Genomic DNA, 14,157 nt, shown 5'->3' on the forward strand with positions numbered 1-14,157 from the left:
TTTAGCTGCCAGGGAAGAGTGGGGTCTCGCTGAGTGGCTTGTAAAAAGCCTTGGGCAGACTCGAACCGATGAATTTCTAAAGTTACCGATTGTAAGTTTGGCATCAAGCACCGAAAAAATGTACTGACCAGCGTGATAGACCCGAAACCGAATGCAAGCTTCATTCCACAACAACCAATCATTCCTCAAGAAGGTTGATGAACTCCCGCATGGAGCCGCCTGGAGCTGTAAGAAGATTAGCGTTCAGGGAAATAGAACGGACGAAAAAGGCGAACCGTTGCATGAAGATGTTGAACTGTGGATGCGCAATCCTGTAGAGTGCATCAAGGACTTGATCGGAAATCCTTTGTTCAAGGATCAAATGGTGTACACACCTGCTCGCGCATACACGGACTCTGCAGGACTCCACCGGGTGATAGACGACATGTGGACTGCAGATTGGTGGTGTGACATGCAAGTAAGCACCATATCAAAAAAACATCGAAAATGACAAGCACTGACCTGTGTTGTCCAGAAAAAGGTGCTGGAAGGAGCAACCATTGCGCCAATTATTCTTGCACAGACAAAACGAGTCTGTCGCAATTCCAGGCGACAAACGGCATATCCTGTGTACCTCTCTATAGGAAACATTGCTAAAGAAAAACGGCGGCAAACGTCAGCAAGAGCGACAGTCCTGATTGGTTACCTACCTTCAGGAAAGCTTGACTGCTTTACACCTGATGAACGCTCCCTTGCCAACTACTGACTATTCCATCATTGCATGTCCCTCCTCCTTCAGCCCCTTGTTGCTGCAGGTGAAGACGGCGTTGAAATGGTGTGTGCTGATGCGTTGATCCGATCGAGTGTCTCCGATCCTTGCCACGTATGTAGCGGACTTTCCAGAGCAGTGTCTGGTGGCGTGTTGCAAGGAAAACCGCTGTCCAAAATGTGTAGTTGCGGCGGATGAAAGAGGCGATCCACTGGATTCGCCTGATGCGGGATCCTGCAGTCATAAGGGGATATTAGAGAAGCGAAAGACTGGTCACCATCCTGCTGAATTTGAGGAATTTGGACTACGCCAACCGTCTATGCTCCATTTTGGGCTAATCTCCCCCACTCTAACATCTTCCTGGCCTTTACACCTGACCTCCTACACCAACTCCACAAAGGCATCTTCAAGGACCATTTAGTTAAGTGGTGCCTTGATATTGTTGGCGAAGAAGAAATGGACTGCATGGTTCAAAGCGATGCCTGATTATCCCGGTCTTAGGCATTTCAAGAAGGGAATATCTATGGTAAAGCAGTGGACGGGGACAGAACACAAAGAGATGCAGCGTGTGTTTGTTGGGCTACTTGCTGGCGCTGTGCCTAGGTAAGCTTCAATTGTTGCTAAGCACGAGGTTGGTGCTGACGTGATTGTTTTCAGTTTGCTTACCAGCCAAGTGTTAGTAGTTGCGCAGCACTTCTAGATTTTTCGTACTATGCTCAGGCTTCAAGTTCACTCAACTGAATCCCTCAATGGCCTGGAACGCGCTCTGGCGATATTTCACGCCAACAAGGACGTCTTGCAGCAACTCGATATTCAGCGACCATTTTAATATTCCCAAATTACATCAGCTCTCTCACTACTGTTCAGTCTATCCTATTGTTTGGTGCTACAGACGCTTTAACAGCGAACTTCCAGAACGTTTGCACATCGACTTTCGCCAAAGAAGTGTATCGCGCCAGTAACAAGCGGGACTATGAAGAACAGATGGCCTTATGGCTCCAGCGCCAGGAGGCAGTCTTCCTGCATGGTTCCTACCTCAACTGGCTGTTGGAACAGTCTCAGTTCGGCACCAACCAATTTCACTCGTGACCGTGGATATGACTCGGACTCGGACTCAGAGATGGAAGGGCCCGACACTGTCCCTGTCAATACACTTCCCATCCTCCCTGAGCAACGAACGGTCCACTCTCTCGCTAAGACGCCTGCATACCCTCAGCGTTCAGTTCAGCACCTCGTCACTGCACATGGTGCGTCCATGTTCCTCCCAGCCCTTAAGTTGTTTTCTGCGCAACCACATGCCGCACGCTATCATTACCCCTGGTCTGCAAGACCGTTTCGACGTATTTCGACAGGTAGTAATCACTGCTCCACCTAATCCACTCATCAGTGAATCACCGAGGCAGTGGCGTGTTAGAGCCACGCCTGAAGTGCTTCCTGGACGTGGACGCAAGCCTGGATCTCCCGCTAAGTTGATATGGCCCTGACAAGCAATGGCATTCAGCCGCGCACTTTAGAAGGTGAGTACTAACTATTTGTTGAGCCGTCAAAAAATTCATGTTAATATTTTACTAGGTATGCGAGTGGGACAGGTTCGCGTTATTTTCACTCTGCCGCGTCAATTTGGGACCTACTCGCGAGCCTTAGCTTACATTGAGTGGTTCACACCACTCAGGGAGCCGGACCGCTCATCTGGCCTGCACCAATGTCGTGTTTGACTCGTCGGCTGCACCGGAATGCAGCGGTGATACACGTTGATGAAATCGCTCGTCCTTGCCATCTTATTCCGAGGATGGGACAAGCTGTTGACCGTGGATGGACTAGCGCAAATGTCTATGAGTCCGCAAGTGATTTTTACTTAACTAGCTTTATTGACCTTGATACATTCTGCATGTCCGCTATTGATTAATTTTGTTGCTACTCAGCTACTATTGACTACAGACTTCAATTTGACTATTGTGCCTCCAAGTGTCCGCTGTAGTCTGCTGTACTCTGCTGTAGCCCGCTGTAGATCTATATAGTCTGAGTCACGGCTACATTAGGTACATAGAACTATGGTAGCTATGTAGTGCTACATAGCTCTCACCAGGGCTCCCACAAAATTTGTTTTTTCCTGATGGTGGAGTTTGAAAGCGATTTACAATGTGATTTGAATCTAGAGAGGGGCCTTCTAGATATCACAATCTAGAGCTGGGTCAGTTGAGCTTTTAGTTGACGTGCGGACTTGAAACGTATGACAGCGACATGAGGCGTTTAGAACTAGAACAACGCTGCGGGAAGTCGTCCAGTCGGATCTTACTCAGTTCCCTCCGAGTAACTGCAAACCCTGAGCCAACAAAGTTCGAACACCGTTGAGGTGCCTCATGGCATTCACAACGAAAAGACCCCAGACTCTACTCGACATGTTCGCTTCAGTTTAATGTTACAGCTACATGAGGGCCTCGACATACTTATCCTCACTTCCCGCATGCTTGCTCCTCCGTGACTTTCGTTGTTCTTCTCTCTTTCAACTTTGCACTGTTTCCATTACCATCTCGTTGTTGACGTGCCAGTTAATCTTCGGACGTCGTGTCATTTGTTTCCTAGCATGTAGCAGTGACGTTAATGAATAATTTTTCAAGTGTACCCCTTAAGAAACGCGAAGCATGTTCGTGGCCGTAAAATGGGTCAGAATCAAGTTAGAGTGTCTTGTTGTAGTTGGGTTGATTGAGGTTTGGAGTGAGGTGAGGGGCGAGGGACAAGCAAAGAGATGTGTTAGTATGAATCGAACACACAACCGCGAGGCCTGTCCATAGCCATAAAATGGGCCAGAGCGTCTTGTTGTAGGTTGGGTTGATCGAGGCTTGGGTGGCATCCAAGTATGGTTAACATAACGAGGCCACGGTGTATTATATTCTCTTTATACACGTCCAATCTAATGTCACGAAGTGCACCATCGAGAGTACTGAACTGCGAGATGGGAACATGGGCGAGGTGGAGTTGAACTAGCGAGACGTCGAACTCGCCAATCGGTATGGGTTGGGGGAATCCTGCGTACTGCGTACTGAATGCGACGTGCCCAGTGGGCCAGAAGATCAAAAAGAGAGCTATCGTCATGATGAGCGCTTGAGCCACCCGGGAACGTCACAATTTCCATTTACTGAGGCCCTGACGCAGAACCTGGAATCGAGAAAAAACTTCGTCCATATTCGGACGTTGTGCTGGATCGAGTGCATCATGTCCGATAATAGACCGTTCAGGAATTCTACACCTGAGTAGCGCTGTTGCGTCAAAATCAGGATATGCAAGATGAGAAGTCGTTATTGCGCCTTACATCGAGAAATATTTCTTGAATAGCATGTCCAAGATACCAAACATCAGTTGGAAAGGGGTTCCGGGGTTTATAGTTGTCTTCCTTGAACTCCGGCGCTTCTTTATCCCCACCAAATATGGGTACTTCTGATGGGTTGGTGTTTGACGCCTCGTATTTGCGGGAGATACTAAAGTCTATGCAGTAGTATCGTGGAGGAGACTGCGTGCGCGTACGATGCCTGGCCACGCGTTTGTAGTCCTCAGACATGTAGTGGTCGCCTGGATGCCATGCATCTATGAACATGTTTATGGAAAGCCAGACAGCCGCGCTGCCTTAGTCAGTGTCACGCGTCCGTAATAGGTAAGAGGACTTCGTGCACCGAGTCAGCAAATTTGCACCAGACCTTGGTTCGGTTTTGAGCAATTTTTTTCCAGGATTCGGAACATTGTTCAACCCATACTGCTGTACATAGATCTACCTCGAGTCTCCATCTTTGATTGATGATTTTCTTATGATGATTCGCGCTCACTCACTGTCGGTCAGAGCGCTGATAATCGCCACCACCACTACTAGTAGTACGTGCGTGACCTCCTGCATGGTGACTTACTTTTTATCTTTACATAAGTGTTTGGTGGTTCCTAGACGTAACGCTGCTGCTGAACTTCTCCATGAGCCTTTTGCTCAGTCGAGCAAACGTGCGCGCGCTATCTCGAATTCCTCGTGTGCCAAACTCTCCAAGACAGACCAGACTGAATTGCAGTTGTCCTGTTGTCTCGCCCCTGTTCCAATTTCCTTACAATGCTTGTTTTCTTGAGGGGCTTTCTTGCCTTCCGTCGTTGTTCACCTCATTACATGGCCGCGTCCTCGTCTTCTGCTCTGTCTTCGCCATTGGCTTTGGTCCCTCCTGCCTTGTTGGTCACAATGGATCAGCGACTTGCAGGCGATGCTGTGTCCGTCGTATCTAAGCCTGCTTCGCATGAACGAGTTTCTCGTTGACCTCTCTATTGATATCTCCGTTCAGTTGCCCGGGTCTTGCTGCGGCAATCGAAAGTATGTTCCGCCCCGCATCAACACAAAACAGGAGCGCACGCAAACTACACGTATCAGAATGATATGGCTCGGTCTGCCACTTTCAATTCTCCTACCTTTAGCTTTCGAATCATCCTCAGTCGCTTTGGAAGAGCCAACGACCGAAGAAGTGTTCATCGATGAGACTTTAGCGATGATGGGGAGGTTACATCATCTGCCTGACCGTCAGACTCACTCTGTCCTTAGCTTGCGTGCGTTCTTCTGGCCTCGAGCTCCATCCCGACAGTTTTGGTTACTCCGTCGAGAATCTAGGTTTGTACGTACACATCTCAGGGATATACCTAATGTTTCTGAGACGATCCGCACGAGGCGTGAAGGTGGATTATATTTCAAAATTTCATGGACAGACTATCACATGAAAAGGAGGTTTCAGTGCAATGACTGGGCCTAGTTGAGACGGTTTGAGGATCTATACATGCAAAAATGTTGTCAGCAGGTTTCGAACCGACTGCAAGAGAAACAGATTTTGATTCTGTTGTGGTAACCACTTGGTTAAGAACAGTTAAGATCAGCCTCCGAGGAATCCGTCCATGAGTGAACTACAAAGTGTGTTCTGATAAAAAAAATCATGTCTTGGGCAGGTTTCGAGCTTGCGCAAGTCCGACACAAACATATTTCGATTATGTTGTAGTAACCACTTTGGTCAGGCGAAGTTGAAATGAACCGCCGAGGAATTGTCCATCAGTGAATCTTCAAGGCGTGTTCTGAGAGAAAAAAACCTCGTTGGCAGGTTTTGAACCTGCACTAGTAGTGTCAGCCGAAGAGATAGATTTCGGTTCCGTTGCAGTAGCCACTTGGGCCAGGGCGGAGTTGAGATGAGCCTCTCAGGAACTGTCCATCAGCGAATCTTCAAGGCGTGTTCGGATGGAAAAAAAAAATCGTTGGCAGATTTTGGACCTGCACTGGTACAGTCCAAGAGACAGATTTTGATTATGTTGCAGTAACCACTTCAGTCAGGGCGAAGTTGCTCCGTGGAATTGGGCGTGTTCCGATAGGAAAAAAACCCTGTTGTTCGGCAGGTTTCGAACCTGCGTAGTCCAAGAGAAACGGATTTTGATTCCGTTGTGGTAACCACTTTGGCGAGGACGAAGTTGAGATGAACCTCCGAGGAACTGTCCACGAGTGAATCTTCAAGGCGTGTTCCGATAGAAAAAAACCCTGTTGTTAGGCAGGTTTCGAACCTGCGAACTACAAGAGAATTTGATTCTGTTGTGTTAACCACTTGGGCCAGGACGCTTGCTGGCCAAGTTTAGACGAACCTCCGAGGAACTGTCCATGTCGACAGGTTTCGAATCCGCACCACAAGAGAGCAGATTTCTAATCTGTTCTGGTGCCAAACGGTTAGCTATTTCTACTCAATATAGGCCTTGAAAAATCCATCCATGAGTGAATGTTCAAGGCGTGGTAAAAGGAAAAGATTGTTTGTCCTGTCACGTTTGGCTTAGCTGCTAAGACTGGTCAAGATTATCAGACTCATTCGGTTACGAGTCGAAAAGCATCATGCATTGACAGTAGAATCACATGGGATTAGCAATCATTTACCAAAAATGAAATAAAGACTAGTTTGCGTTTACTAAATTCGATGGACACATGGACAAAAGATGCCAGGAATAAGCAAGTCGGGGGCTAGCACCGGCGCCGTCACAATATGACACTGTAACTGCAGGACAAAAAGCCGGACAGCCGCGCTATACTATGGAACCTACAGGTTGTCGATCGCATTAATCTCTTTAGAGGTGTACGGAGTCCTCAACTTGTGACTACCATTTTTGGCCCATGTCACGGGTGGTAACAAAGCGCTGTCCGGCTTTCCATACAAGTTGTTGTTATACATATAGTGTCTGCTCCCTACTTTGCTCACGTCTCCCATCAGAGTTTTCACTGCGGATCAGATTTGTTTTGAAGAGTCAACGGACTTGAAAGCGATTATCTTGTTCATGCCAAGAGACAGACAGAGGCCGTAAAACGTTGCCACTCAGTGCACTCTGCTGTGGTACATTCGTGTGCTATTATATGACAGACCACCGCAAGTACAAACGGAGCCTACTTCGAATTCATCATCGCTCGAAGATGTCCTTCTCTCGCTGTGTTCACGCTTTCAAACGAGCAGAGAAATGGTTCAGGGCGACTTCGGCAGGGTCAACCGCAGGTCCTGTAATGCATACTAGGCCACTTACATCACTATGCCGGTGCTGAACTCCGGCTTCACCTCAATCCTGTCCCCGTTTGAGTCTTTGGCATGATCGATGCGCAACACGGCGAGTATGGCAGAAACTGCAGTCCACAGACTGTTCTCTGCAAACCAACGACCTGCCAAGGCAATTCATCAGCCTCATCACTGCCACATGAGCCATGGATCAGCCTACCGGGACAGATACGCCTGCGAGGGTCGGTGAATAATTGAAGATGGATGACAAGTGTGGAATATTCACCTGCCATGACCGAAGGCAAAATGGTTGACGAAAGGGTCCTTCAGCTTCCCGTCAACCGTTAGATGGCGGCTGGGATCGAAGCGTGATGCATCGGGATATATGTCTTCATCCCGAGATATTGCCCTGAGCCATGCTTAGCTCAAGCCGCCGTTATATGGACTCCGCCGTGACATACCACTGATTAACTATTACTATCGCACCTGATCGAACTACCGATGAGTCAACGGCAACCTCGATTCATACGACTTCGAACCTTTGGGTATAAAGTACCCGTCATAAACATCATCATTTGATGTCGCATGTGGAATTCCTGTGCCGGGGGTCAATTATTCAGAGTTATAATTGTGCAGACTGACCTAGGGGGCCAAGAGGATACCATCTCAGGACCTCGCGGAGAATGGCATCAAGGTAGGGCAGTGACGCCCTATCATCAAGGCACGGCATTCTATCATGCCTCACAGCTTGATCAATTTCTGCACGAGCACGGGCTTGGACGTCAGGATAGAGCACCATAGCCAGCAAAAATGACTGCAATGCAGATGCAGTCTGCGGGACATCAAAGTAGAAATCAGGATCTTGGGTAGCGACTTACGCTCTCCATGCCAGCTAAGATGCCGTATTCGCGTCAATGGATGAACTCAGTCTTGGGAGAAAGAAATCTTACTCATATATCCCGTCGTCGCAACAGCCTTCATCGTGTCTTCGTCAGCGTAGTCGTGAACTTGATTGAGAAAGTCAGCGACCAATGAATGTGAAGCAGTACCATTTGCCTTCACGCGAACGGATGAGGTGAAATTTACATCCACAAATCTGCGAAAACATACTATCTGGGCCTTCACTTCGTCAAAGGGCTCGTTCAAAAGCTGTTGAACTAATTCTCTGCTGCGTCCCATCTGGGCAAGTGCTCCACCGAAGCACCAAAATGGCAGCTTTTCAACTGAAACCTCATGCTGAATACTCAAAATTATGTAGTAAACAGAGGCACTCACGGAAAGGAAAGGCTGTGAACATGGCAGCCTTCTCTGGAGACACAATACGTTGGCCAATATGAAAGAGTTCGTGTGCGCGGGTAAGAAATGGATCTTCATGTCCATGAGCAAGATATCCGTATGTCACGGCCATGATTAGGGATGCCGTGTATCTGTCACAAGGATTTTGTCAACCGGATCATACATCACAACGACACCACTGAATTAGGTACGAACCCTTCAGTCTGTTGTCGCAGGTCACTAGTGGCATTCAAGAGATTGATGACTAGATCGTTTGCGTGGCGAGAGTACATCTCATGGTACGAATCCGAGACTTCGGCCCTGAGGACTTGATGGAAGATCTTGCGATGTCGCCGTAAAGTCTCGCCATATGGAAGGAGCACAGTATTGAAAGCCAGTCCAGCTCTGCATTGTCAGTGGATGAAGGACAATTCGAATGAAAACCGGCAATGCATACAATTCATTGGTGCGAATAACGGGGCGAGTAGAGTAATTCGCAGAACGCTTGTCCAGCAACTCCCGCGCGATGGTTTCGGAGTTTATGATGATAAACTCGATCCCAAGTAAGCGGGAGTGAATGATTTTTCCTATGATTAGATATAAAATTGAATCCAAGAGTTTGGTAAAGTGGTCATTGATCTGCTACCAACCATATGTCTTTCCCCACGCAGTATATGTGAGCCAAGGTCGTTTAGTATCCAATTGCAGCGCGTTACCCAAAATTGGTAACGGACGAGGGCCAGGCGGCAGAGGTAAAGGGTAGACACGTCTGCGAGTCAGACCCGAAACGACAAGCAGGACAATAATGCACGATATCCCTAAAGCGAGAATATGACTGAAGAGCATGGGGAAGGATTATAGGCGCCAAGACGTGTTAGTTTGCTTGATAAGTCGTTGGCACGTAGCACATAGCGAATAACATAAACCCCGGTGTATCACCCTCAGGTACCCCCACCTATACCCACCGGGGGCACCAGATATAGATACCCGTTCGGATAAAGAGTCGCAAAAATAGCACCTTAAAGGCTGTATCGAGCGTCAATCATACTATAGCGGAGTTAATGATTGCGAATCATAATGCGATAAGCATCTGTCAGGACAAGTCCAACGTGGGTGCGCCCGTCAGTACTTCAGTGCTGTCGCTCTGTTGTGTACATTTAGGGCCACAGTCACGTGAGACAACACGCGCACTGGAGCGCGATGAACAAAGACGCAACCACTGGCCTTCCACCCTGTGGACGGTGGTCAAAGCCGTCCACAGTATTCGGGATATAAATATGCGCCTCAGTGTCCATGGAGGCCACCCCAAATCGTTCGCTCTTCCTTGACTCCAGTCATATACCATAGAAAAGATGTCCACCACAACAGATGTGACGCGTTGCGATAGCGCCACTTCGATGTGTATCGCCAATGCTGTGGCACTCTCCTCTGCCAACAAACTAACCCCCGCCGAACGAAAGGCCTTCAGTAAATCAGATCACAAAGCTGGCAAGGTCCTCTGCGTCACACTCACGCGCAATGACGTGGGACAGGTGCACCACCATGAGAAACTTTCTCCATGCCTATCACAAGATCAAGAGAATGTCCAAGGTGATAATATCCTCGAGGACACTAAGATTATAGGTGCAAAGCGTTCATGTAGCCGCAATGCAAGCGCTGCCACCATTATTGGCCCACTTAAGGACCTTGGCCGTGTGCCCGCTTCAGGTATGGGGATGGTAGAGAAGCGGAACAAGGGGCGCATGGCCGCTGGGAGATATACGCAACGCGTTGTCTTGGGCCTCTTGCGGTCCAATGAACCATCTAGGAAGGAAGGCAAGGGAGAACTACCGACGGGAGTTAGCGACGACAGTGCATGCTCGCTCCCGGAACTAGACGAGAGTGAAGATACCGACGCGCTCCTGTGTCGAAATAATGAAGAGGGGGAAGACGATCTATCCATTGGTTTCCCAAGGAGCCTTGACGTCGAAAACTCGTCAGCTACACCCCCGAGTCCCGCCCTTGAGCGACGTGAGGAAATACGGCTTAGTGAAACGATTGGACCCTTGGATGTTTCGCTTTTTGCATCTCTCTGTCATACAACTAATGTTGAGGTATCAGATGATCCGATGAAGGAAGTCTGTCCGACTGCAGAAAGAATTGAGGAACCATCCAACACATATGCGTCAAATCCGTATACTCCACAAACTCAGCTCTCCCGCCCGCCTGTTGGATACGACTCACGACTATGCGCGAGCTCTCAGCACAACTATCGACTGTGCCGGTCATCACCAATGTCTCCGGCCAGCTTTCCGTGACTGGAATTAGGATACCTGATGCGGGAGGGTGGTTGGCAGGGAAATTGCCTAGATATTGGGAAGTAAAAGCTTGGTAGTTTGATAGAGGTATGGTGTCATGAAGTATGGAGGTGTGGGAGGCGAGAGTGAGGTCTGCGCTTGGGGAGAAGAGTGCGACGCGTCCTGGCATCGGGAGAGCGGATTGCGAGATGACATACGTGAGGATAAGAGCTGGATGAAAGTAAGATACGAATCCGAGAAGAATTTAATAAATTATTACGCACCCAAGTTTCCGCCTGCATTATCACCTGTGCTAGTGATATTCTCGGCGGCAAAGTGTAAGTAGTTACTAGTTAAGACTGTCGTCCCTTAACAGTTACGCCCAGACCGTTAGGCCAAAAGGCAGTGATAATCAAAGCTCAGCGCTCAAGCTTGATCATCTCGGACAGTATTTATGTAGATTATGGGAACTCAGGTAAGCACCGAGCTTAAGTACACAAAGCCTTTCGATGAGATGATGGTAAACAGAGATTTGCAACATCGTCGCGGAGTTTGAAAGCGATTTACAAATGTGATTTGGATCTAGAGAGGGGCCTTCTAGATATCACAATCTAGAGCTGGGTCAATTGAGCTGTCAGTCAAACGTTTGACAGCGACATGAGGCGTTTAGAACTAGAACAACGCTGCGGGAAGTCATCCAGTCGGATCTTACTCAGTTCCTCCGAGTAACTGCAAACCCTGAGCCAACAAAGTTCGAACACCGTTGAGGCATGGCATTCACAACGAAAAGACCCCAGACTCTACTCGACATGTTCGTTTCAGTTTAATGTTGCAGCCATCATCGGTGGTATATGAGGGCCTCAACATACTTATCCTCACTTCCCGCATGCTTGCTCTTCCGTGATTTTCGTTGTCATTGTCTTTCCTTCGTTAATGTCTCTCTCCTTCAACCTCGTACTGTTTGCATTACCACTCTCATTGCTGACGTGGCAGTTAATCTTCGGACGTTGTGACATTTATATCCTAGCATGTAGTACTAGTAGTGACGTTGATGAATCTATTTTTAAGTTGACTCCTCGAGAAATGCGAAGCCTGCTCGTGGCGCAGAGTGTCTTGTAGAGGTACTCCGGACAAGCAGAGATGTGTCTGTATGAACCGAACTCACAACCGCGTCGCAGCCCTGCTCATGGCCGTAAAATGAGTCCGAGTGTCTTGTCATAGATTGGGTTGATCAAAGTTTGAGTGGCGCCTACTAGTAAGTAAGGTTAACAAAACGAGGCCACGGTGTGTTATACTATTTTTAATCCAAGTACTCGTCCGAGGCCCTGCACGGACTTGAATGTTTGCAAATTGCGCTTTAGAAGGTAGGGCGATGATGTCCACTTGGTCGCGGCAGTGAGGAGATTCATGTTTGGGTTCTTAGGACTGATTCAGAATACCGAGCTATCGCTTGTGCCGCTATGCGGGCCCTCCTGCCCTATGAGATACGATGAGAGACGGGAAATCAATGAAAGGTTAAGAGTGCGTACACCATTCCACGGTCGGGAGTGGCCTACTATTCGAGGATCTGGTGCTTCCCATGCACCACATATATGTATTATATCAAAATTAATGATGGAATAAAATCATGTATCTTTGGGCGTGCTTATTACACTGAGTCCAAGCTTTTGTGTTTACGATTCTAGGCTTCCCCATGACTGCATTGTCCCTGGGAGCCCCAAGTCACATCAGCGGGCTCGACTTCTATCAAATGATGACTCATACATAAATAAGTACCACGACAAAACCTGGAATAAATAAGAACAAATTCTCCCGCTCTCTGCACACTACCCCCTTAAATCGCAAATCAATCATATCGAGCATCTCCTGCGCTACACACTACTGCTAGTTGACACATGGACGCGCTCCTGTAAAGCAATTGAAATCATAGCGCTTGCCGTATCAGAGTTGGCCACGAGCTCAGCGTGATATTCTCGAACACCGAGGATCAGGCGTGGTCCCAGCACATACAATCCCACAACCTGGAATATCTGAACGAAACCTTCATAAATCTGAGCGTCCAGGGAATATTGGTCCTATAGGAATGATGAATGATGGTCGCATGCATGTAGAAGTCGGTGACAACTCGACATACCGCTAAGAGCGTAGGAGAGATGAAACCGATCTCGAAGCAAGAGATAACCAAAAAACTAGCACGTGCAAAACTTCAGGGAAACAAGAGAACCGCATCCACATTATGAGCTCACCTCCCAAAGTAACTCACATGAGTTTTTATTAGCACCGTGAAGCAGTCACCGATAATACCTCTTGTTGAGTGTTGTCGTAGTTCACGGAAGTGCTTTACAGCAATCCAGACCGCGAGACACAGTGCAAGGACCTCCCATACAGTGTCAAGTATCCAAGTCATGGAACCAAGAAATACGGAATCTCCCCCGGAGTCAAACATGCACTGATAGGTGCCGGAAAGAATGAATTCCTCTGGTATTTTTCAATCAGCCTGATGCACTTGAAATTTCATACATAATTAAAGCTTACCCCCTGAAATCTGCATCGTCAGTAGTGCGGCCATCACTACGTTGGCGATTCTGATGGCCAGAAAGATGACGACGAGAAAGATCAGCACCTTTCTGGATTGCTGATACATGGCATGTAACCGAACAATGATGATGACTTGCATGGTCTTTCAGTCAAGTCAATATCACGGAGGTGCATAGCTTTACCGCCCAGTATTACATTCACAACGTCACCCATCCAATCAAGTCCGTCGTTTAGGATAAGGCCTGACAAATGCAGCAACATTAGTTATCAGCTTCGGAAGATCACAGAGTCTAAACAGACTCACAACTGTAGGAGTCGTTATGTTGAATCAACGAGTTATTCGAGAATATCACTCACCCCTGCATGGTAGTTCAGTGTTTCGACAGGAATGGAAGGCATCAGTGTGGAATATTCACTGTATCTGTCGTCGAAATAGTTGGAACACCAACTATATGCCGCCCGTCACAAGAAAGAAACAGAGTCTATGCGAGGAGACATACTCAAAATGTTCATCCTGATTGTGAGAGATGGATGATGAGAACAACATCAAAGGCTTAAACTTCCACACCTACACAGCATATCCTATTCCAGCATAGCGCACCTAGGATATTTTGAAGTCAGCAAAACTTGCTAAGCGTAGATATTCAAGTTGAAACACAAGGCACATACACTGAGATAGAAAAAGGTCATCAAGGACCAGCGTTGCCTCTGCCGTGAACAAGTTTTATTTTCACGTCGTTCTTTCAATGTGGGAGTCCGCTCACCCAGATTAGTTCAACCTATAACACAATTCTAA

At 47.8% G+C, this 14,157-nt stretch overlaps 6 protein-coding genes across 6 annotated transcripts; 3 read left to right on the forward strand and 3 right to left on the reverse strand.

The window, feature by feature from the left end:
- DFJ58DRAFT_672071 (uncharacterized protein) lies at window positions 1-490 on the forward strand (the record flags this gene model as incomplete). The annotated part of the gene is made up of 2 exons (XM_041383012.1): window positions 1-91; window positions 140-490. Coding segments are annotated over 2 exons (442 nt in total), but the record flags the coding sequence as incomplete, so codon positions are not given.
- A 736-nt stretch (window positions 491-1,226) lies between these two features.
- On the forward strand, window positions 1,227-2,862 carry DFJ58DRAFT_876181 (uncharacterized protein; the record flags this gene model as incomplete). The annotated part of the gene is made up of 7 exons (XM_041394442.1): window positions 1,227-1,351; window positions 1,432-1,475; window positions 1,566-1,775; window positions 1,867-1,982; window positions 2,017-2,216; window positions 2,237-2,265; window positions 2,321-2,862. The coding sequence occupies 7 exons, from the start codon at window positions 1,227-1,229 to the stop codon at window positions 2,461-2,463; spliced, it is 867 nt and encodes a 288-aa protein (XP_041235072.1). The 3' UTR covers window positions 2,464-2,862.
- Window positions 2,863-4,019: 1,157 nt separating this feature from the next.
- On the reverse strand, window positions 4,020-4,340 carry DFJ58DRAFT_876185 (uncharacterized protein; the record flags this gene model as incomplete). The annotated part of the gene is made up of 1 exon (XM_041394443.1): window positions 4,020-4,340. One exon carries the CDS (start codon window positions 4,338-4,340, stop codon window positions 4,020-4,022), a length of 321 nt encoding a protein of 106 aa, XP_041235073.1.
- Window positions 4,341-7,156: 2,816 nt separating this feature from the next.
- Window positions 7,157-9,646, reverse strand: DFJ58DRAFT_294371 (cytochrome P450). Its single transcript, XM_041379714.1, has 14 exons — window positions 9,198-9,646; window positions 9,005-9,134; window positions 8,764-8,952; window positions 8,548-8,699; window positions 8,383-8,495; window positions 8,223-8,328; window positions 8,151-8,164; window positions 7,915-8,104; window positions 7,812-7,868; window positions 7,734-7,758; window positions 7,559-7,681; window positions 7,493-7,506; window positions 7,304-7,436; window positions 7,157-7,254 (listed from the first exon to the last, which is right to left on the reverse strand). The coding sequence occupies exons 1-14, from the start codon at window positions 9,391-9,393 to the stop codon at window positions 7,170-7,172; spliced, it is 1,527 nt and encodes a 508-aa protein (XP_041235074.1). The 5' UTR covers window positions 9,394-9,646; the 3' UTR covers window positions 7,157-7,169.
- A 253-nt stretch (window positions 9,647-9,899) lies between these two features.
- On the forward strand, window positions 9,900-10,844 carry DFJ58DRAFT_848878 (uncharacterized protein; the record flags this gene model as incomplete). Its single annotated transcript, XM_041393685.1, has 1 exon — window positions 9,900-10,844. One exon carries the CDS (start codon window positions 9,900-9,902, stop codon window positions 10,842-10,844), a length of 945 nt encoding a protein of 314 aa, XP_041235075.1.
- Window positions 10,845-12,545: 1,701 nt separating this feature from the next.
- DFJ58DRAFT_294424 (uncharacterized protein) lies at window positions 12,546-13,685 on the reverse strand. The gene is made up of 4 exons (XM_041379715.1): window positions 13,666-13,685; window positions 13,359-13,603; window positions 13,070-13,301; window positions 12,546-13,012 (listed from the first exon to the last, which is right to left on the reverse strand). Exons 2-4 carry the CDS (start codon window positions 13,498-13,500, stop codon window positions 12,811-12,813), a joined length of 576 nt encoding a protein of 191 aa, XP_041235076.1. The 5' UTR covers window positions 13,501-13,603; window positions 13,666-13,685; the 3' UTR covers window positions 12,546-12,810.
- Window positions 13,686-14,157: the final 472 nt, after the last annotated feature.

Source organism: Suillus subalutaceus (genome assembly GCF_016647625.1).
Source record: "Suillus subalutaceus strain FC151 chromosome Unknown DFJ58scaffold_369, whole genome shotgun sequence".
Lineage (NCBI taxonomy): Eukaryota > Fungi > Basidiomycota > Agaricomycetes > Boletales > Suillaceae > Suillus > Suillus subalutaceus.